Source organism: Seriola dumerili, unplaced genomic scaffold (genome assembly GCF_002260705.1).
Source record: "Seriola dumerili isolate Sdu_G_001 unplaced genomic scaffold, Sdu_1.0 BDQW01000147.1, whole genome shotgun sequence".
NCBI lineage: Eukaryota > Metazoa > Chordata > Actinopteri > Carangiformes > Carangidae > Seriola > Seriola dumerili.
The window spans coordinates 1,794,093-1,818,071 of record NW_019174402.1 but is presented as its reverse complement, the minus strand read 5'-3'; the positions used below and the strand labels follow the sequence as shown (position 1 = coordinate 1,818,071).

The 23,979-nt window shown below is 41.0% G+C and overlaps 2 protein-coding genes across 2 annotated transcripts; both read right to left on the bottom strand.

Annotated features, from left to right (window-relative positions):
• Nucleotides 1-510: 510 nt before the first annotated feature.
• Nucleotides 511-15,299, bottom strand: LOC111225238 (matrix metalloproteinase-14-like). The gene is made up of 10 exons (XM_022749987.1): nt 15,011-15,299; nt 13,229-13,377; nt 12,013-12,135; nt 11,601-11,923; nt 10,971-11,132; nt 7,567-8,000; nt 7,153-7,291; nt 5,519-5,669; nt 5,268-5,383; nt 511-3,339 (listed from the first exon to the last, which is right to left on the bottom strand). Exons 1-10 carry the CDS (start codon nt 15,131-15,133, stop codon nt 2,861-2,863), a joined length of 2,199 nt encoding a protein of 732 aa, XP_022605708.1. The 5' UTR covers nt 15,134-15,299; the 3' UTR covers nt 511-2,860.
• Nucleotides 15,300-16,617: 1,318 nt separating this feature from the next.
• On the bottom strand, nt 16,618-20,212 carry LOC111225165 (uromodulin-like). Its single transcript, XM_022749858.1, has 10 exons — nt 20,195-20,212; nt 19,097-19,148; nt 18,907-19,014; nt 18,353-18,561; nt 17,997-18,154; nt 17,701-17,815; nt 17,442-17,569; nt 17,166-17,349; nt 16,855-16,960; nt 16,618-16,736 (listed from the first exon to the last, which is right to left on the bottom strand). Exons 1-10 carry the CDS (start codon nt 20,210-20,212, stop codon nt 16,618-16,620), a joined length of 1,197 nt encoding a protein of 398 aa, XP_022605579.1.
• Nucleotides 20,213-23,979: the final 3,767 nt, after the last annotated feature.

The window sequence follows — 23,979 nt, the reverse complement described above, 5'->3', positions numbered from 1 at the left end:
TCACGTGCACTAACCAAAATAACAGAGAAACTCACCAATAGAGGTGTGACTTCATTCTCTGCTCAGGGTGCCATTACTCCACTTTTTCATTACATAGAAAATCATTCTTTGCCGCTATATTATTGTTTAAAATCTCATTTGCAGAACCAATAGGAAGATATGTTGAGTAGAACAAAATGTAAACACTTAGCAAGTATTATTACCTCCAAACTATAATAACATACAGTGCTTCGGTAAAGGTACTTACTTAACAGCATTGTATCTGTGTATAATCACATATACACACGTATTAAAATGAGGATGTACTTCCTGCTTTACTCTATTTTATCATTTTGTTTATGTTTGTGCTAAAAGTAGTAAGCATTACAAAGATTTCTCTTCAACATTTTAGAGACAATGACTCCCTCTTGTGGCCAAAACTAGAATCAACTCCTTGAACTTGACATTTGCACAGCAGGATAAAGGTGTATAATTACATGAAGCCATGAACTGCAGCGTTGTGTTGCTTTTACCTGTGAGTTTTATTGTGAAATCTCTATTGTACTCTACACAGGAGTGCACAGGCCTAACAGAACATGCCCTGCATGCATCAACATCATTGTAATAGTCTACTGCTGTTCTTACAGAAAACCTGAACAGAAACAAAATGTACAAAACTACAAATGATTAGTAAAAAAGGGAAGAAACACATTTTTAAAAACTGTCCCTCATGCTATTTATAGTAAAAAGACATTACCCCCAATATTCACAGAAAAAAGGCACAATGAAACATGTAACACAGGCCAAAACAAAATACAAGCACAATGTCAAGGCAGAAATATAAAGCTGAGAGGTTAATGATTGTAGCATGTGAATACTGGCTTAAGACAGAGAAAAGCAAGGTAAAGACAGACAGACAGATAGATAGTGACAGGATCACAACACATCCTGCAGATGTTTCTGTGCATGAATTATCTTTTAAATGCTTGAGCTGATTTTCCACAAGAGTGGAGAAGAAAATGAATACATTTGGGAGCACAGACGCGGGGTGAGTTACAGCAATTAAACAGAAAGGACAGACTAAGAATGGAAAAACAAAAAGTAAAAGAGGAAACAGAAAGGTTAGGAGAGGGGGGTCGCAGAGGAAGTCATCTCCTGCTCATGACAACAAGCAGAGCAGAAATAAGAAGAGTTGAAAAGGAGGAGTGGACTAAGTGGCCCAATCTAGGTCAGGAGGCACAACGCCAGCGCTGCCCCTCCCCAAAATCCCTCCAACCTCCCTCCCTTGGAAAGGAAATGCTGGCAGAACTCTGCCTCTCCCCCCCTTTAATCTCTGCCTCCCCCACTTTCTTTCTTTCCCTCTTCACCTCATTCTCTCTCATTTGCCCTTCTCTTATAACTCCACCACCATTTTTTATACCACCTTCTTTTTTGCATTTTTCCCCAACTCCCCTCTCTCCACCCTCTCATGCCTGACACTACTAAATCAGCAACATGTGGGTTTAATGGAAACCAGACCCTGACCCATTCTTCTCTGGCCTGCAGGGTTCTCCCTTGTACACTTAATTAGCTTCGACTCTGTTTAGCTTTAGAATGAAAAAGGAAGAGGAGATACAGAAAGATAGATACTGGTGCTATGTTTTTACTCTTCACAGGTTGAGTTGAGATGGACAGAATTTGTATAAACCACAACACTTTTCAATTCTACTTGTTAAAAGTGATTAAATTGCCCCCTCGTGTATTTCATTCCAGCCGTGGCACCAGTCATATATCAATATGTCTCCGCTGGGATTGTGTTTTTAGTGCTGCAGTCTGAACAGTTATCATGGCTGTGGTGGGAGGAGGGGAGGCTGGAGCCCGTGTGTCTGTGTGCAAAAACTCTATGTGCCTTTGTCTGGGGAAGTGGTCTCTATGTGTTTTTGTCTGCATATGTGGACATGCATGCACAAATGAGTGCACTTAGGGTTTTTTTTTTTAGATCATATGATGTTGGGGCATGTGTGCATGTGTGTGTATATGTGAGAGAGAGAGAGAGAGAGAGAGGACAGACATAATGGGCTCAGTGGGAGACGGGCGGTCATGGACGCACACAGCTGTCTGACATTCCTGCGCTGGTCGGAGGACGAGCTTCTCCTGCGAGTGTCTGTGTGTTTACAGAGAGTTCTGCTTTGCACGAACACACACGCACGTCAGCAGTGAAGCAACCTCAGCAAAATAAAAACAACAAAAAACAGAATCAAAAGTGCAAACTATCTGTTCTAAACAGAGAGAAGAAGTCAAGATTGGCACCTTGGCACCTTAGTCAAACGTATGAAAGACTTGTTCATATTAATGCATGTATTTGTATTTGTTTTAATCGTTGTGTGTATGTACAGTGTGTGTGCTTCTGGTTAAACTATGTGCATTATTGACTTTGTCTGCATTTATACTACAAATACACCATCTGTCCCTCCTTGGTACAATTAAGAGTTGATCGAAACTCAGATTCCTTGAGTGTCTTGTGTCTTTTACAGTACACATTTGGTGACACATTATTTTTTTTAAGTTGGATGGAAACGGGCATGATTTTGAATAAAGAGGTCCTTTTTCAGACATTTGAAAGGCACAAAGGGAGGCACAGGAGAAAAACTTCAAGGCCAGTAGAGGGGAAAGTACACTGTAGCTCCATAGGCACCAACTTTACCACTTAAAGATTGTTTCACATGAGCAATAAAAGTTCTCACAATGAATGGGACTCAAAAAGTTGACTTCTCCTCAGATTTCTTTGACTTTAGTACTGAGTCAAAGCTTCTTTCCACCGCGCCGTGAGTAAAAAATTTGATGCCAGCGTCTGCACCTGACAAATGATCAATACCCGCTCTATGCTCTCTAATTCCGTGCGTCACACCCAGTCCTGCAGTGAACGCTTGCAGTGCACCAAGGCCCTCGGCGTCTCTTTGTTCTGCAGAGTCCTGAGGATGGCGTAGATTAGGATGAGGATGCACAGGATGAGTACCAGAGGAACGATCACCATGATCAGGGTCATGACCTTTGATTCATCGTCAGCCACAGTCACGACCACATTCACCTCTTTGTCCTCCTCTTCCTCTGTGCTGTCAGGCTTGGAGTTTGGGTCTTCCTCTGAGTTTGTGTCTTTGTCTCGGCCTCGGTCTGGCTCTTTGTGCTCGTCTTTGCCTCGGTCTGAAGGCTTCACTGGTTTGTCTTTCGGTTCCTGCTCAGTGTCAGTGTCGGGCTCAGGTTCAGGGGCTCCCAGGCAGCCCATGAAGTCCTTCAGGATGGAGCGAGGGTAGCCTTTGTCTGCTTCTGTCTTGCGGTTGTCAAACCTCCAGTAATTAGTGCCTTTGTAGAAATATGTGTAAGCTGCATGAGAGAGAGATAAAAGACATTTCAGTCCGACAACTCATGTAGAATGGATAACTGAATCAATATAGAATATGTACAGCACTGATGTTTGGCATCAAGGCTCTGGCCTCGTCACTAACCACTAGGAAACATGGAGTTCAGGGAGTGGGGGGTGAAGATGATAACTTCCCCTCTAGGGCAAGGTTGAGAGCCTATAGGTGGATGTTGGGTGAGTAGCATAGCAGCAGAAGAGTGAGCAGATTATTCATTACGCCAGTTTGCCGCCATAATTAACAAGGTGCGTTGGACATATGATGCAGTGAGAAGAGTGTGTGAGTGTAGCGGTGAGCTAGCTGGCCTTGCTCATTTCTGATATAAAAAAATATTTTGCATTTAATCTTGTCATAGATATATTCACCCGTGTTTTTATTTGCTTTCTTGCTAAGAGTTAAAGGAAAAGACTGATACCACTCTCCACTGTATACCACTGTATGCTAGACATGAAGCACAGACATGAGACAGTTAGATTAGCATTAAAGACTGGAAACAGGGAAACATATTTGGATAAAGTCAGGCTAGCTAACAAAGCTAACCCACTAATTGACTTGTTTTTCCTTGTTTAATTTGTGCAAATACTGAAGTGTAAGAGGGAAAATTTGCCATTTTATGGAGGGCAGAAAAAATAGGTCTTCTGTAATGTTATGTTTCTATTTTCAGTCTTGGTGCTAAGCTAAAATAACCAGCTGCTGACAGTAGCTAGATATCACTTTCCTCATCTAATTCACCTTGAAAGCAAATTATCCTACTTTCCAGACTGTCTCACTATTGCTTTACTTCTGTCAGTCTGATGGGCTTGGCTTTACAAAAGTGATCAAATGATTGAAGGATTGCAAGAATCATAAAATGGACAGTGGTATCTTCTCGTCTTCTTTTAAACAAAGTTTACCTCCCAAAATGTTGAACTATTCATTTAATAACCATAAAGAAAAAGCTGGAGAAGTATTTTTAGACAAAAGGCAAAACACAGCAAAGACTGAATGACTTCTGGTTCATTTTACAATATGATTATTTTAGTCCTTCAACTCTTTTTGTAAATTAAAGAATCTATGTAGATATTATCTAAGAAAGTTTGCAATCCCATGAAGCCCATTTAAATGACAGACTTGCTCTGATTCTGCAAATTGTCATTTCATTTGTAACGAGTGCCTCATTTACTTTACCATTCGCCTTGACAAGGTAAAACTAAGTTCAGTTTTTGTGTAAACAAGAAAGCACAGTCAGGAATGTTTCTTTAGGAACCAGTTTAGTCTTTGTACTCTCCCCTCCATTCCCACACTTCAGACCAAATGGACTTTGCAGGGCCAGAGCTGACTCTGGGGTTCAACAACAGAATTTACATAAAATATCAAACTACAAGAAAGCAATAAAAACATGAGCTGAGTTGCTTTAAGGCAATAAAATTTGGCAGTGAGATGCAAAAACAAACAAACAAACAAAAAAACCGCACACAATCTTTTTTGGGGTGAATTTCTGGGTGTAAATGTGGCTGTGTAGTGAAAACCAGGCTTGCAGAGACATTCGAACAGTGTGGGTGGAGATAAGATCTGACTGTTACAGAGTGCATTTAGAGCAGCTCTGCCACAAATCTAATTTCCAAAGGAAGGACGGGCCAACCCTCAAACCAGAGCTCTCATTCCTCCTTTCTCTCTCGCATCCCCTCACTTTTCTCTCTGCTCTGCTTGCTTCAGCCTCACCAATCTCAAATGTAATTTTTTCCTTCTGTCTTTTACACACCCCATTTCACCCATCCAACCTTTCACTCTTTCCCTCCCTCCACCTCTTCTCCATCATACTGTTCTTCTGCTTTCAACACTCTATTAACAGCTTCTCTGATGTTCCCTTGTTGCAAATAAAACCTCTATTTGTCTTATTTAAGTTTTAGTTACCGCCATCATCACTGAGGAAGGCTCCTTTGGGTGAGGGAGGGATCCTGCCCCATCTGCTGATTGGCTTGGGGAAGTCGCGGTCTGTCGTCCGGGTTTCCTCATTGTATCGCCAGTACCTGCGCACAGACGTACAAAGATTTATACAGTATACATTACAGTATATTCAATAGCTGACTTTATATAGACATTGATAACAAGTGATGACACATTTTGTTGACCTTGTTGCATGTTTGTGTGTGAGTGTGATATACCTGTCTCCTGTGAAGAAGTATGTGTATCCGTTGGGCTCCCACCAGATTGCTGTGTCAATCTTGTGCGCAGGAACTCCTTGTCCATACTCATGTATGGGCTGTGGGTATCCTGGCAGCACGTCGGCCTCCCTGAACACCCAGTATCTATCATCTGCAGGGACAGAAGGGTTAAAAGTGTTTTTCAAATGTGTAAATGTTTCTCCAAAAGACATACACTACAACAATGTTTGTTACCTGGCTAGGAGAATGGAAACATGAGGGGAAGTTAAGGAGGGAGAAAAACAGAAACAAAGAAGGAAAGGCAGGACCATAAAGCATGGGCAGAGAAAGCGATGGTGAGAACATCTGGCACAAGTCATTGGGTTTACTCACTCCAGAAGTAAAGTAGAAAGGACATGCAAGGTAGAAATGCTAGGCATAACACTGATTTTCCAAGATTTCCTTATGTGGAAGCCAGTTTCTCCCCTAACCATAACCTTTGGACACACTTTCAGCCACTTTCCACCTCTACTGCCAGGGTGCTACAGTAGTACAGCACAACACTAATAGCTAAACTTGTGCACAAGGGTTTTCACTAGTTATAGTGCACACCTACTTTGAAACGCTGCTTAACCATTTTGACCTGATGTTTTGTCAACTACAGCGGTTAAATCATTTTGGCTTCATATTCTGGCCACCATTTCTGCAGGTTTTGTTGCATATGCTATCCAAGAATCTTTGGAGTAGATGCAAAAATGTTTTCCTCAAAACCCTCAAGAATGAGATGAAAAAGCAGGAATAACGACAACAACAGAAATCATTAATAGAACTCTATGGATGCTTACAGGAATAAATCTGTGATCAAGAGCACAGAAAACCTTGAAAATGCATGACAAATCAGCATATGGCTTTGTTGTTGAGGTGAAAGCTCTGCAGCTGTTCACATCTGGAGCAGTGCAGTGCAGAGAAGGCTGATGCAATCCTCCACCTCTCTCATGAGGCCTTTTGGGGCTCAGCTGGACTGGAGTCGTACTGGGCCAGCAACAGCTGCCACGCTGCACAGACCTCATTCAAGACACTCAGTGAACTCAGTAACACAATCTAATACACTCATGGTCGCAGTCATACGCACACGCATAGACGCACAAACTCAATACTCCCTCTTTGTCTGCAGCCATATTATCAGACTGTTTAAACAGTGAATTGTTTGGCTGGTGAAGTTATTTTCTTTTTCACGTAACTTCAAGTGTTTTAAATATTTCTGTGTGTGTGAGGGAGTGTGTGCCAGCTACAGGGAGTTATAGCCGTGTTGAATTATTACCACCTCCCTGTAAATCACACTGAGTGGGGGAAAAAATGCTGAGTCTGCACTGTTTCCTTTCAGCCTGATTAATTCAAATCAAAGCACAGATTTGTGTTTTGCTCTCCATTTTGGGTTTACGGAGCGCACTCTTAAACAGCTACACGCTGGCTTTAGCTTCGCTCGGTGAAAAGCAGCTCGACCCTTTGTTATGCCTTTAAGCAAACCATAAAAAAGCTCACCCATACTCTTCTAAGAATGTCTTGACGTAAACATATCACGCAGTCTGCTCAGCCTGTGGAAATTGTGTTGGCAGAGTGACAGGTTTTACTGTTAATAAACAGCCCTGACAAACCTTTAAAGAAGACAAATTTTCCATCGTGGCGTTCATAGGCAGCGTCGATGTCACTGGGCAGGCCGATCCAGAAGACGGATATGGGCATGGGGTAGTTATCCAAGACCCGGTTCCTCCGCACCCTCCAGAACCAACGACCCTGCACAAGCAAGCAGACAAAATAATGCTGTTTATCTTTCATCAAAAATAAGTATCGTTCACTTCCACTAGCACAACCTGCTGCTGTTGCGACTCTGTTAGTTCCTCGATTTTTAGACGCCCCCCTGCTGAGTAGGTCAGGGGTTATAAAAATACCAGGGAGCAGTGACATGCCCCTTGATCCACAACATGTGGTAGCTTATAGCTTATAGCACAAACTCTTGATTTAAACACTACATCTGCACAGATGTGATCAATAAGGTAATCACTTCTCACCTTGAAAACAAACATCTCCCCTCTCAGCATGGTCACCGTGTCAAAGTTGCCGTCACAGATGTCGGGGGCCTGGTTGTCTGGCAGCTTCGGAGGCCGTGGAGGAACAGAGGGCCGAGGAGGAGGAGGAGGAGGCGGAGGAGCTGGGACATCTTTTCTAATCACTGGGGTGACAGGCTCCGGCTCAGGCTGGGAGTCGGTGGTGGTGGTGGAGGTGGGGGGGACAGGAGTTGAGGTTGGGCTTGGGGTCACCTCCGGATGGGCTGGGGCATCCGGGTTATCGTCGGTTGGGTTGGGTGTTTCGGGCTGGGGGTCGGTGGGGGAAGATGAAGTGGGTTCATCTTCAGGAGGAGAAGCGGAGGTGGGGGAGTCAGCGTTGGCTTCGTCGTCAGGGTCGCGAGGAGCAGTGGGTGGAGCATTGGTGATGAGAGGAAGACCTAGGAGAGAAAAGATGGAGAGCTTGTGTTCAGAATAAAAAGGGAAAAGTTTAATTTCATAGTTAAAGTGGTGAAATGGAAAAAAAACCCCAAAAAACTTCCAGCTGAACTGAAATAAATCTCTCCGGCCTCTCTGTGCGCCAATAGACATCAATCATTTCTTTCATCTTCTCCTTCCTTCCCCTCACAGTATCCTCTCTATCTCTCCCTCACACAAAGAAAATGCTATTTTCCATTTTGTACAGCCGCTATAAGCTCACTTGACTGACTGCGCCTGTGCTGCTGCTCTTTGGAAAATGAGCCCAGCTGGTTGCTAAGAGAGGAAAACACACAGATACAGCCAGTTATGTAATATACGGACAGCTGATGGGCCTAAATACGCGCTGAGTTGCTCTAAGCCAAAAATATTCCCAGGAATATATCGAGGCTGATGATGGCCGGTGACTCAGCCGTCAGTATGTGGAGAAATTCAGCATTTAACCTGCAATATAGTCAATAGACAGCAAGGGTGTGTTGTTTGTTTTCAAGGCTCTGGATTTTTCAGTGAAGCTTAAACAGTGTCTAAAAACAGCAACAGGTTCATGCTTCAAGTTTTTGTGGTCACTTAATTATCTATTTTAAATGATCTGTTGTTACTTGCTCAAATCTGTGTTTGATTCTCTGTTTAATTCTATTTCCACACACAATGGACTCTTCTTTTTCTCACAGTATACTGTATTTTAGAGCCTTGGTAAGTTCACTGTGTGATGAACGATATATTAGTATATTAGTGTTAATGCGTCTATGACTCCACACACTGAGGGGGACAGCACTGTCAGAATTAAAGCTACTGTACAGAGACAGGCAGTTCAGAATTACACAGTCTATCAAATGTATTCAACCTTAAAGCTTTGGACCTTTGGGAGCGATGGAGCACGATGCTGGGCAAACACAACACTGACTATCTCCATTTAACAGATATAGAGCACCATTATCATTCATTTGGAGTTGGTGTTTCTGACCACATTCACTTCCTTTGCTCTCGACCAACTCCAGAGGGAAGGTGCCTTAAGCTGCTAAATTCTCTTCAGGTTTATCACTATGAGCGATAAACATAACACACAGTCATCTAATCCAGAGTCTTGGTTTGACTATATCTTCATATCCCTTTAAAACTTTCCTTTTTTGTCAGATACTTCATGCGTCAGATGAACCCAGACCTATGGCAATATTTGTGTATTTAAATGTCAAGTATTTTAACACTTCACATTACTTCTATATTATTTCACAAGTTAGTTTGTAAAATAACTGGTTATCTTTTACAGCGAGAAACAAAGCTCCAGGGCTGGGCAGGAAGGCAACAGATGAGTAGCTGATGAGGAAAAACCGACCTGGGAGGCAGAAAAATGCAAAACTGCCGGTCTCTTTCATAAAAACGCCTACAAAAGGAACCCAAATGTTTATTTCTGCCAACAAAGATTATGCTGTGTTGGTGTCTATTTAGAGTCTTCGGATCCTTTTTCTTATCCAATCAGAGCATTCCTCCCACACAGTCATTTAGATCTACTTAATAAAGTAAACTACTGTATAATTTCAGTCAAAACATTTACCTTACAGAATTTACAGCAGAAAACTTTTCACATCTGCTTTGCCAAATGTCTAGTTTCCTCTGGTGAGGACCTCGAGTGTAGGCATATCAACAGGCCAGAACTGTGTGGGTGTGGAAAGATTTTGGGTTTACTGGGGAAACTAAAACCGTAGACAACATTCCCAAAGTGAATTGGATTTTTGATCTGTTATGTGATACCACAGATGTCACCGGGACAAAACAATGAACAGCAAAGAAATGTGGGTAAAAAGGGAGACATGTTTTCTTTGTTTTTGCCTAAGGCAAAAGAAATCATAAATCAGTGATTCGGTTTTTAAACAATGTCTGTGATAGATTCACATCTGCAGGCCTCTAATTACAGCTTTATTAGGAGGCCCACTGTAGAAACACACCCACACATACATACAATACACTTTAATACACATATGAGCCCTGTCTCTAACCAATGCACGCACACACACACACACACACACACAATGATGTAATCTGTCAATTAACAATGCCATCCATTCACAGAGAAAGCATGATAACATCATAATGGCACGCATGACACGCTGATCTGAGTGAGGTCCACTGGTGTGTGTGGTTGACCGTGTGTGTCTGTTTGTGCACTTGTGTCACAAAGCTTCTTTACAAGGCTTCCTGTCGTCCTCTTACACAGGTCCAGATGTTATATAAGTGTGATAAAATGAAAGAAAAATAAATACATGACCAACCGTGGTGTTTTAATTGTAGTCATGGCCTTGACCTAATACAATGTCAAGAAGAACAGATTGTTTACACTACAAAGCTGCCAACAGTTGGACTAGCTGTCTTTTAGTATCACAGAAGCGTAGCCAAAGCTTATCTTAGCCATACTGTTTTGATAGCGTTGTCCAACGTTAATAAATATCAAAGTCTTTATTCATGAAGCTCAGATGGCTCGCTAAATTGTTTTCACACAGAAGAATAAATAATCTCAGTGAGTATTACACAACATGTATTTGGAGAGCAAGTAAATTAAAAACATGTGGAAACCTGCTTTACAAGATCAGAGTAGTTGTTACTGAAAAACACTTTTGTTTTTTTGTTTTTACACGTAAAGCAGCTTAGACAGTTGCTCCCCTATACGAACATCTGTGTGCAAGTGTAATTTACTACGAGGTTAATGAGCATCATTTGACTGACTGATGAACACATGCTGACAGCGCTCTAGGCGCATGCATTCCAGTCCCACTATTTTTCCCGTCATCTCTCCTGTGTACACAGGCCTGTCTGACCTCCCTTTGCAGTCTGCAGAGAAATTGCGACACCTGATGTGAAATACTAGCATTCAGCAATCTGAAGTTACTAAGTACAAATACTAATAAATAAGTGCATCAGAAAGAGTATGTGCTTCTCACCATATATGTACTGTATTCCTTTGATGTCATCCTCATGCAGAGTGAAGTTGTGTGTGTGAACCCACTGGTAAAAAGGAGCCATTACGGCACTGGGGTTATCGGAGTGCTCCAGACCCAGCGCATGACCAAGCTCATGGACCGCAACCAGGAAGAGGTCTATACCTGCAAGACAGACAGTGACACAGATATAGTATGTGACCATAATTTGTAAAAGAAAATATTTAACTCACATCATGTGTTTGTCTGAAATAAGATTGATATTTACTAGATTAAATGGCACAGACACAAAGCTGCATTAAAATAAGCAGCTTAGAAAATCAAACCAAGTGAACCCTGTTTTTCTCTATACAACGTGGGACATTTCTGAAACACATAATATGAGCTTTTCCACCATTTTGCAAATGCTGATGACACTACACAGATGGTGTTTATTTAGCCCAGGATAAGGAAAACCCTTGAATTAAGGTAATAAATTACGCTAACAAGCGAATAAGCAGTTTAGTATGGCATCAAAGCAAGATAGTTTAGAAATCAAGTGGCCATCTGGTCATGTGACACAAGTAACAAGTCCCCAACATTGTTGACACAGTTCAGTTCCTGCAAGAAAAAAAGAAGAATCAACCCACTAACCCTCTGGATTTTGGTTCTCAAGCGTCCAGGGCTCATCAGCATCAAAGTGTGTATCGCCTCCAATGCCTGGTCCGGGATAGTAGGCGTGTGCCAGCGACCCCCCCTCGCCATCAAACAAGGACATATCGCCGTGGAAACCAGAGGCAAACAACAGCAGGATGTCAGCGAGCTCTGTCTGGCTGCTGTTGATGTTGATGTTGTTTTCAGCAGGCAGCTCCTCAAAGGTGAGCGGGGTGACCTTACTCCACACATCAAAGGCCTTGCGGATTGCTTCATACGTCCAATCCGCTCCCAGCGATGAGGGGATGAGCTGGTTCATTATACTGAAGCCAGAAGAGAAAGCATATTAAGGTTACTGTGTTAAACTTGCTGCTTAATCATTGTCTTATTTTTACTTTTCAGTACTATAGACCTGTAAGTGATGTGGTCTTTGTCCCACTGCTGCCCAGTGAGTGTGTAGCGTTTCTTCCTCGCACCATCGCCCACCTCCTCTGGTTTTCTGTCTGGGAGGCCACAACGAGGTTGGCGCATGGCCCTACACAACCAAACACACACATACACACAGATAATAAAGTATTAGCTATAATGGTCATATTTTTAACAGCCTTAGCTCAGCTTTTATACTCTATGCATTAGCTTGTGAGAAATTTGATAAAAAAGTTCATTTCTAATCTTCCTTTTCTGGTTCTCTTCTGAAGTTTTTTTTCAGTACTCAACACTGTATTTTAGTGCATGTATATGAAGCTACAACCAGCAGCTGGTTAGCTTAGCTTAGTATAAAGGCTGGAAACAGGAGGGAGGGGGAAACCTCTAGCCTCTGTCCAAAGGTCACATAATCTCCCAACATGTCCTTTAGAAGCTTTAGTTTTTGTCTGGATAAAACTACAGATATTCCATGTTAATCAGAGAGTTTTAGAGGTGCTGGTAGGCCAATGTTATCAGAGCCAAGCTAGCTGTTTCCCCCTGATTCCAGTGTTTATGCTAAGCTAAGCTAACCAGTGGCTATTTGTAGCTTCATATCTGCTGTACAGACATGAGAGTGGTATCAATAACAAAGCATATTTCCCAAAATGTTGAAACTGTTGCTGTAAGACCTTGTAATGCGTCCCTCACCTTACATACAGTATAAAGCATGAAAACAATGGCCTTATACACTGCATCAAGGCTGCAGTGGAATAAAAAGGATATGACACAATAGAATGAGCTTCAATAGTGAAGAAGTGATAATAAGCAAAAAGAAAGTCAACTGCAATGTGAACCTTATCATCGTAAAAAGTTATTAAGAGCTGGCACTGTTTCAGTTGTCAGTGGTAATGTGAACACAGTAATCTGGCGATATCATTGTGTTGGGGAACAGCCAGTGCACTGCAACACAACTGCTTCAGGATGCATGGTTGTTGAGGAGCGGTTTGTTGGCCAGCAACCTGAAACTTGTGACCTTCCTTGTATCATTCCATCAATACCATGAAATGCATGAAAAATATATTTCTACGGGCTTTAAAACACCCCACAAAATCCCTGGTTTCAGTTTGTGGTCACTGCACACAAATGTTTGATAATGCTGCATGTCACATGAGACAGACATCATGCAGAAAACAACCACTGCTCCCAAACAATATAGATCTTACGTGACAGTGGCAGGGTCCATCTTTCCAGTCACCTCCAGCCCGTAGACGCGCTGCATGTCGCTGATGGCTTTGGACAGAATCTGAGCCGACTGCATGGTGGACATCTGTCTGCTCGCCTGAGACAGATAACCAAACTTACGAAGCCATGCCTGCGAGAAGGAAGCCGGAAATTATTTTTGCTCAGTCTGGCCTCAGAAAAGTTGCTTAACATGTGCCTGTTTTTGTGTGTGAGTGATGCATGGTGTATGCATGTGTATGACAGCTTCAGCTGTTGGGAGGGAGGCACTGTTTTGCTAATCCAGGAACAAGCCACTGTCTAATAACTGCAGAGAGCATCTGAGGAGTTAAAAGAAAAGAGAAAGTAGAGATACAAACCAGATGGCTCCCATTAACATTACAACATTCCTGCTTTTTCATTCCTGTACTGACAGCCAATATGAGGAGAGGAGAGGAGAGGAGAGGAGAGGAGAAGAGGACAGGAAACACAAAAACTTGACAATAATTAAACAGTATGTCAGTTTGGTGGTACACTACAAAAACACACAGTTCTGCTTGTGTGTCTGGCTGACACTCTAGAGACAAATGCTGAATTTCCCCTCTTTGTTTGATGTGTGCTGACAGTGAAATTGAGTGTGTAGAGCCACGTAGCCAGGCAAACAGGACGATGGCTCCTAGGAGGGAAAAACTTCTGTTAAGCTTTAAGATTTACCCACAGGCCCACAACACCACAGGCCCTCTCACACAGCTGGGTCATGGGACTTTCTGCTTTCATGCATGTACAGTACGAACACAGGCCGGGGGCATCACACTCAAAACCATTGTGCATGCACACACTCAGAGAAAGAAAATCCTTCAAGATGATTTCTACATAGCATGACAAGTCTCAACCAATCTAATGTCAGAGCAAGAATATTCATACAAGTGCCTCAAGAAAGGAAGGAAGGGGGCAAAACTCCTCATATAGTAAGGGTGTGCAATATAGCTGAAATCAGTATATAAATAAAAATATTTATTATGATAGTAACCTCCTTGTTAAGAATTTATATCAGTGATATATAACTACACACATTAATTAATGCTTAGTGTGTTAGAAAACATGGACTGTTTAAACAGATGTATAAATCATTTACAGCTCAGTTTAAAGATGTTTGATTGTGTTCAAAACTCATGAAGACGTGAAGTTTGAAGAAGATTTCAGTCTTCACTTTGAAAAAAGCAATTTGACTAAGAATTCTTAACTCAAGGTCAACTTGCTAGATTTCTTCTGGACCTTTCAGCTGCATCTCATTGACTTTCATCGGTGTGAATCACTGTCAATAATGCATTATTTGGCAACAAGCCGGATAAGAATGGGAGAATTTAAAATTGAGACTGAAATAACTGGATAGATAGATAGATAGATAGATAGATAGATAGATAGATAGATAGATAGATAGATAGATAGATCTGCACCCTTTCCATGTGTGTGCCACATGTGCTGTGTTGATGTTATTTGGAAAAAGGGCAAAAGGTCAAATTACATCCCTGTAGTGCAACAGCTGACCTGATGCTTTGATGTTTTGGCAACACAAACATGAAGATTTGAACTTATAACCTGCTTATGAAGAACTATATTTCTAAAATAAGACAGGGATTTCCTCGTATAATCAATAACGATGTAATAGTAATATCATGACAATTGTAAATGTATAAACACACAACACACGATGGAAACAATGGACTATTGTGATCATCTAAACGAGATATCTGGTCGGTACCATGAACCCAAAGACATTACTGTACCTCAGCACCGAAGCCTTCTTCCTCTGGGACATCTGCCACAGTGCTGCACAGGATGAGGGAGCATAGAGACAACAATGTGATCATGATCTGTGTCCAGGGTTGCTGAGATGCCATCTTCTTCATGATCTGCTGCCTGGGGTCCCCAGATGGCAGCTCAGAGTTGCGTAGTGGCGAAGATGTGGTGACAAAAGCACTGTAGAGTTTATCTTCTTCTCCTCCTCTTACATTTAATCACAAGCTCCCCAAAAAAAGTGAGCTATCGGCTCATTGTTGGAGTTGGCACATAAGAAATCTTTCAAAAAAAAAAAAAAAAAAATTGGGTATCACACGAATGAAGGTGTATTTACAAACCCTCCGAAAATCAAAACGATACTAATCCATTCCTGGTTGCAGGCAGTCCGATTTGTCCCGGGACAGCAGCCTCATGGCTTATTCAAGTGTTCATACAGCAGCTTCTTTCATGCATACAACTACTGTAGCCAGCGGGCAAATGAATAAGTCCTTGCCCCTTTCCCAAGTCCACAATGGCTGATCAGCAGCAGGGAGCACAGTAAGAAATCCTTTGAGCCTCCGTCACCCTCTGCAAACACAAGCTGCGTCCCAGCGCATGGAAAGTTCCTCAGAAGTTAACTTTGTGTATACGAAGAAAATAAATAAATTCAGGAGTGGGCAACACTATCACATTTCCTCTGCAGACTCTCGTGGCAATGGAAGTCTTCGGTTTTAACACAGGACGGAAACGCGTTGCGTAAGCACTTAAGAGACCACCATCACACACTTGTGTAGCAGATAAAAGATTTCTAATGATTTCCTATGAAGAGGACCCTCCTCCCTCTTAATAAAGCAGACCCACCTCAGAGGGCCAGAGGAGGTAATGGTCAGTGTGCCATCTGCTGTTCCTATGGGAAACTACAGCAAATTATCAGTTATCGTTCTCATACACCACAAGTATATAAATCCTGGTGTTTTAACTCACATATATTTAGAGACTGTGGTTGTTTTATATGGTACATTTGGTATTATGCATTCCCCAAAGTTAAAGTTTAATTCAACTTGAAACTTTCATATTGACTTGTCATAGCAGGTGAAGCACAGGTGCAAGTAATAATTATAATGGCTCAGTTTAAGTGCCCTGACTGTTTAATGTCATCAGTTACACTTGCGCATTTCCTTCTATGACTTATCAAAATCCTCCTGTGAAAGTCTAATAAAGCTTTTGTATTAATAAAAACTGTTTCTCGCCAGGAATGCTGTTGCTTTCATTATTGTTTGATAGTGTTTTATTCCTCTTTGCAAGTGCAAGTGCCCCCCACCCCCCCACCTTCAGTAGTTAATTTAGTTTCAAACCAGAAGAAAATGGATTAAAATCTACATGAAGCTTCCTGAACTGATTTAAGGAACTTTATTTCAAGTGTTTAGAGAAAACATCACCATTGCTTCTTAAGCTTGACTTTGGAAGTCACATCTTTGCCCAGTTTACAATTTAGTTTTTAATATACAATTTAATTTTAGCTTGTTTTGACTATCATATATCAGGACAGGAATATAAGAATACATGGACGTTTTTTTAAAGTTTTATTCAAACTGCAAACGCAGCAGCATTGTTGTCAGTGCTCCATTTGTGCGACCCTCCTGCTGCCTGCCTTTGCCACAGTGATGAGGATGATGAGGAAGAAGCCCACAGTCCAGACACATGCCACAGGCAGCACCACCGTCATCAGTATGCCTGAAACAAATGTTGAATGGAGATAATAGACACATCCAGATCAAATACAGTGGGATAACAAGGCTTCTAATGAGGCCTACGGAGTGAAAACATACAGACAACAGTGAGAGGATCTTACTGGACAGAGGTCTTTCTGGCATTTCGATTTTGATGGGTCCATATGACAGCAGGCCCTGGACTGGGTCTGCTCTCACTGCTTCTCTCTTACTAATCGAATTACAGTTCTGTAACGAAACAAAAACAAGCCATTAGAGACTGCAAAGTGAAGCCATACAGGCAACACAATAAATCCTATAAAGTCATACACATCCCTTCATTGCTCTTTTGAGACTTTTTCTTTTTGACTTTACCAGTGTTAAGACAAGAACATGACACGTCATATCGGCATCTTAAACTTGCTAAGTATGACAGTATGATGAGAGCACTCACGGGGGTGCAGGACTTGTGGTCGTCTGGCTCACACAGCTGTACAGTGCAGTGAAGATACAGGTTGTGCGGCTCTGCTGTGAAGCGAAACATGTCGAAGCTGTAGCGGATGGTGGAACTCTCTCCGTTACGTCCAGACTGTCCCGTGCTCGCATTAATAAAGGAGACGGTTCGGTCGTTCACGCACCTGAATCGAGAGATGGAAAGGAGGAGAAGGCATGGCATTTGTGGAATTCATAGTAACTGAGACGAACTGTCCATATTGAGAGGAGATCGGACCCGTTTAGAAGCAGAGTATGAACTGATCCCTCTGTTGTGTTCGGCTGGGGAGACGGTGTGGCCCAACACTCATTGACACGAAGCAGGAAAAAATCTGCAGGCTCTGTCACTGTCACCTCCACGTACACCTGGACACATTTTTTAAAAAACTTAAAACTTAACTTAACTAAAGCCATCTCTGACACATTACAAAGAGCTTAACCAAGAGCCGATTAATATTTAGTTGCACTGATTGATCAGAGCATCATCATTTACCTACCTTGTCTCTGAGCTCAATGGTGGGGGCACTGCTGAAAGCCTTAGTGTAAGTGTGGTCTGTGTATAGCATCATCTGTATTGTGGCATCAAGTTCATCTACGCGCATCACCTTCTCACTGTCCGAGTGCAGAGGAGAGTCAGGGAAACACAAGTAATATGGCACACACACACACGCACAAAAAAACATTGTGTGGCATCTCTTAGGTGATGGATATGCTCAGTTGCCATGGAGACGGGGGGGTTGTAAACTATCTATCCTGAACGGCCTACTTGTACTTTCCTTTCGTACTTGCTTACCTGGAAAATGGGACCACTGGGAAAGGCAGACTGACTCTCCTCATGTATGGATAGACGCATGTGTAGGCCATCTTAATGACTGGATCCCTGATGATGTTTCCACTAACTTGAGGGTCTGATAGTAGACTCAGAGTGTATGAGATGTGAGTAAAGTTTTTCTGTGAGAGGGGAAGAAAAAACAAAAACGTTGCTATTGGTCACGACTACTTGTCCAATATTTGTGTTTCTATTGTGTAAGTTAAGTGACATTGGTTTACATAGTCTGTTCTCTACTAAACCTTGAACTCACCAGTGAAAGTAAACCTTTACATGAAATGTATTGCTGTGGATGTAAATAGATAATATTGCAGTTGTACCTCCAGCGGCTTGCCTCCACAAGTCACATATTTGTCTTTGGATATCCTGGATATGTAGAATGGCACATCATCAATGACTTCTCTCTGAGCACGACAAGATTTGTTGGGCAAGTGCAGGGACTCCAGCGGCACGTTATGATACTTGAAGAAATCCTCCACTGCTCTGATTGCTATGTAGTCTCTGCCACACATAACTTTAATGTGTGCATCTGTAAAAGTCAATTGTGATGCATATAAAATATCTTTATTTTACTGCAGAAACTTAACGCTTGAGATTAATAATTGGACTGCTTAGTCGGCACATCCCAAAAAAAACACAGTAGAAATACCTTAAAGGGAAATTTAGGAATTCTATGTAAGTGACAACCACTCAATGAGTAGCCTACACTCCCAACTTCATGAAAGTGCAATACTAAATTGCTGAAGAGGCAATTTAGGAAGTTTTTGGAGATTTCCTGAAACTAACAGCTAACTAACTTTTGTGTTAAGTAAAAGAAAACAATATTATGTAAAAAAAAAAAAAAAAACCAACAAAAAAAAAAAAATTTACCTACTTTTGTCACACTGGTCAGAATAATATCCCATGGCACATTTGCAGCGTCTTTGGTCTTCGGACAGAACACATCTCTTAGAGTCAGTGCAATGTTCCACACTGCAGATTCCTGGAGATACAGCAAAGAAGTTACTAAATGATCCGTCAAGCTACAACACATCTGATACGTTTCTACGAACAGACAGCCTTACCGTCAACACTATGTCGCGTGAGGCCGAAGAGAAGCACGAGGACAACGCTCAGCTGGTTTGAAGAAAGAAATATTTCCACTTTAACTGTGTAAAGTGTTAAATGATTTATTAATATTTTAGCCTACCTTGTAAAAAAAAAGAGCTACACAAACAAACATTGAGCTTACTTTTCTTCTAAATGGACAATAATTTTACTACTACTTTAATAACTTACACCCATCTTAAAGCCGATTAGGATCATTGCTGTAAAAATATTTTATAGCAGTTTAATTATTTTTTATATTCCTCTAATTTTGAATACAATATTTTCAGTCAAACTGAACGTTTTCTCTGTCGTCGTCGTCGTCGTCGTCTTCAGCACCTGCTGCTCTCCAATTATGAACACCTGTTGTTTTTTTGCAGTGCTGGGTGCTCGTGCTCGTTAACGCCTTAAAATGTAACCATTTTCACGACTGGGAAAATGAATCCTATATTTATATATATATATTTTTAAATTTTATTCATCATTGTATGGTCTGTCAGTTATAGTCATTGGTGAAATAAAACAATTTCAACCAATTTCTACAAAAATTTTGGAAACTGTAAACCCGGAAATAATTAATTTGAGGACGTAGCTTTTGAATTCTGGAAATTTTCAGACATTTTATCATATTTTATCGATCAACAAAAATAAGTGCAGTTTTGATAACAACAGAAAAACATACACTTTATCCACTTACTTCTATGTACAATTAAATTGAATCTCCACCAGGTGTCACTATTGTCAGCACAAAGTGGTTCAGTGCTTTGGCAAGTTTACCCCATCACCACTTACAGTATGTGAAATAGCTCTACAATCAACATAACGACCAGGAATTATGAAACTGAAATGTCAATCATTCAATGCTCAATTTATACTACTTCTTTTAGATCCCACATTTAATAAACCTAAACAGAGAAATATTTGGGTAGAAAAGGGAAAGAAATCATGTTTTCTGAGTCAACAGATCAAAATAGTAGGGGGCTCTGCCATGATGGTTCCATGGTAGGAAATTACAGTGTCTATAGGGAATACCATAAGTGTGTCACTGTATTTCTTACAGTGCCAACTCATCTCACCCGGAGGCTGGAGTCCATATTTTCAGACATCATCAGGCAGGCCTCCCTCCTCTTTGGGCACAGACCATCTGTTTTTGTTGGGACATATCAGAGCCACAATAAGTTGTTGCACAGTGATTGAAGGTGTGATCCCTGGTGGCAGATCACACCTGGTCATCATTTCACGTTCTGAGATAATGATAATGATGTCTCCACGCTCAAGTCGATCTCCTCCTCCTCTGATAGATAGTAAAAAATACAAATGGTCTACAAACATTAAGATGGGACATCTTTGACTGAAGGATCTGGCTGACCATACTCAGTTAGAACAACTGTACTGCTTACAAGTGAAGGTTTAATGTTCTAATAAACTGACTGAACTCCTACACAAAAAGGAGATTAAAAGGTTCCAAACTGATTAGCCTCGATGTTTAGCATCGTTCAAATTGCGTCTCAACTTTTGTAGCCCAATACTGAATAGCATTAATATGTGAAGATGGGATTATTGAACACTGTAGTCCACAAATCATCCAACCTGTCCCTCTGAATTAGACAGAATGACAACACTTCCTGCACTGCATATAGATGATGTGATGATGATGTCATGTTGCTTTAAAATCACTTAACCTCAGACCTTTTAAGGTTTTTATGCCACCAGATCTGCTACAGCCTTACACTGGTCCACTGGGACAATTATTCAGCCAAACATGACTGATATTCAACCACTGAAAAGTCACAAACCATATTCTCTCTGGAATTTGCAAAGTATTTCTGCCATAGTCTGTTAACAAAACAGGTTGTAGTGTAAAATAAAGTCAGTGAAACATGTTTGTAACTAGTTCTTTAAAAACAAATGACTTGAAACCATGATGGTTTTTTTAATGCCCAAATAGTTACTGAGCTGTGTTTAAGCCCAGGCAGAAACTGAGTCAGAGGATACAAGATTTTTTCAAACCTAAGGCTCTTAATGTTTTTTAAATGATGGCAGTAAAGTTTGGAGGCATCCCATTATGCATGACAAAAACATATGGTGAGGAGGGTTTTAGTTCATACGCACCAAGACACCAAGTATCTTAATTAAACAGTTAGATCGCTCCAATGAAACTAGTACATTTTATTCGACTCATCTTTAAGTTGTATTTCTTCTGATCCCATCAGTTTTTTTTCTTCGGTGAAATCAAAATAAAGTGTATCTGAAACTGAAATTTGTTAAAAATATTCTTTGTTTTAATAAATGTGCTTAAGCGACTTCTACTTCAAAGTTTGGACACAAACAACAGAACATATCCACAGAGGAAACACTGGTAATATTATTTATTAACAGACCAAAAAGGTAAAAAGGATTTTACAGGTTTGTGCTTTACAGAGTGCTGAGAGGGGTTTAGAAAGTTCAGTGAATATGTATGTGTATATATATATATGTGTGTGTGTGTGTGTGTATATGTATATGTATTTGTATATATACATGTGTCCAATTTATGAATGGGGGGGGTGGGGAAAGAAAAATGGATGTTTTGATGAGATGGAAAAGCCATAATGTCAGCACAGCAATTGAAACTGACAAAACCTACATTCATGTCACACAGAAAAACACACTGTAAGAACAAAATATCAGTATCTGTATAGAGGCCACTGAAGTAATTTTTCAGCGGTCTTAGCATCATCTCTCTTAGCAGCATCATGTAGTGATTCTTGGTCTTGTCGGCAGTGGTGCAGTGCCACCCTGGTGTTGTGAAATAGCCGGGTTATTGGAGGTGTTTTTCATCGGCCTGATTCACAACACCAGCTGCAGCACACACACCTGAGACGCACGTCTTCTGCTGTTGGAGGAATTGGAACGAACGAACGAACACACACACACACACACGGCAGGTTGTAGAAAAACCACATCAAGCTCGTTCAAGAGGGATGTAAATAGAGATTATACTACAGTGTGATTGGTCAGGAGTCTCTGCGGCAGACTTGTTGAGCTGCTCATCAGCATCAGATTTTAGTTGGGAGTATCTACTCCAATGTCATTTATAAACCAGGAGATTTTCACATTGGCACAATAGTAAGTGTTAGAGGGCCGTGCTGGGTCTAGGTAGGTCTGGGGTACGACAGCATGGATCCCATAGTAATTGGCTCAGCTCTGTCTGTGGCCGTGGATGAACTTCACATCTCTGTACAGTTATGTGGAGCAGCCAAGACAGAATGAGCCTCCATCTGTGTTCTCTCAGGCCAGACTGGAGGACAGAGAGAGTGGGCCACAAATTTAGCAGAGGGGGTGATTGTTTCTGAAGATTAACATGTAGTCAGTGTCTTTTAAACCTCAACAGAAGTCAGTTTTTGCTGCTAAATGTTGAACAGGATATTGGTAGGCTGTTGCTTGATACTTTCTTGGGTGTTCAAGTTGATTGCAAAAGGTGTCACTAGGTGGTTAAAAGAAAAAAAAACACATTTGATATGTTATTCTTTCTGAGAAGTTTAAGCAAAGTGTAACAAGGTTTAAATTTGTAGATCAAATATTAAGAAAGTCCAATAAACTTCAAATAAAAGTGGGTATGAACATTTTTCACAACCTTTCACAACATGTAGCATCAAAACTGCGGGACAATCCTGGTCATACGTTTCATTAAAATAGGCTAATTTGATTAAGGAACATGCAAAACTCTCATTCCTTTTATTCACCATGTAAAATACTGTAAAACCTAAAATGGATAGCTAAGAGGTATGCTCTGCATTTAGTGTTAAAACATGTCTCCTCCATTCATTACCACAGAAATCACCCCTCTGGTACAGAGACACAAATATCCCTCCAGTCCCGTGGTCGACTTCAAGCCAACCAGCCATCTGCCAGGGGAGGGGACGTGTCAGATACTGTACTACAGCCTCTGGACAACAACATGGCTCGGGCCTGCAACACTCCAGATCATCCACTGTAGACAGTAACTTGCTTATGTTAAACCAGAGTGACGTGAAATGCCTCTTCTTAGTGTCTGACGAGAAATATCTGCAGCTTCTGCTAAAACGATATGAACAGTGTTTTAATTCTGTTCATATTCTGTTAATAAATAATCCAACATGAATTCATGGTGACTTCTCCGTCCAAAGCTGCTGTACTCATGCATCTTTTTAGCTGTGGTTTGTTTGAACATTTTAGTTATCAATTATTCATGAGAACAAATGTATTAATTTATGCATGAAAATAAATGATAGAGTAAAGTACACAAACTAAGACAGACCCTGTGGAGGACAATGTTTCTTTCTGTAACAAACCTGTGAGCCGATTCGTCCATGAAAACACACTGGAAGGTGTGATCATGTCTATCAAAACTTAACACCTGGTTATGAGGTGCTGTATAAGACGCGCACGCTCAGGACATTCATTACCCTACAGGCTTCAGTCACAGTAAATGTAGAGCAAAACATCCATCCAGCAGAAATGACTTATGAGTTTAAATGGTGGAATGAATCCACCACTGAAATAACCAGCACTGAGAAAACAAATTTAAATAGCTGCAGGATAAAGTAATAGTACTGGAACCATTATAAAACGGAGAACTGATAGTGTGTCCAATTAAAACGACTGACTGCTCTGCGTGTGCGACAATTATGGTAAAAACATGAGGTAAAATGAGGCAAATGAATAAAAAAAAAAAGAAAAGGCTGAATGAAAATAAAAAATAAGGTGTTTTCAAATAAAAAGGCAACTGAAAAGTACACTTATTTTTTTTTATTCCAAATCATCAAAGATACAAATATGAAACAACAAAATGGGAAAAACAACAGAACAAAAACAGAGAACTGACGACGGGAACAGGTGA

Excerpts from the sequence above, each read along its gene's own strand:
- LOC111225238 (XM_022749987.1), bottom strand. The coding sequence starts at position 15,133 with ATGAAGAAGATGGCATCTCAGCAACCCTGGACACAGATCATGATCACA. Across the intron at positions 13,378-15,010 it reads AAGAAGGCTTCGGTGCTGAG|GCATGGCTTCGTAAGTTTGG; the intron begins GTACAGTAATGT and ends TCCTTCTCGCAG. Across the intron at positions 3,340-5,267 it reads CTTCCTCAGTGATGATGGCG|CTTACACATATTTCTACAAA; the intron begins GTAACTAAAACT and ends TCTCTCATGCAG.
- LOC111225165 (XM_022749858.1), bottom strand. Across the intron at positions 18,155-18,352 it reads GTGGAGGCAAGCCGCTGGAG|AAAAACTTTACTCACATCTC; the intron begins GTACAACTGCAA and ends CCCCTCTCACAG. Across the intron at positions 16,961-17,165 it reads ACCACAAGTCCTGCACCCCC|AACTGTAATTCGATTAGTAA; the intron begins GTGAGTGCTCTC and ends GTTTCGTTACAG.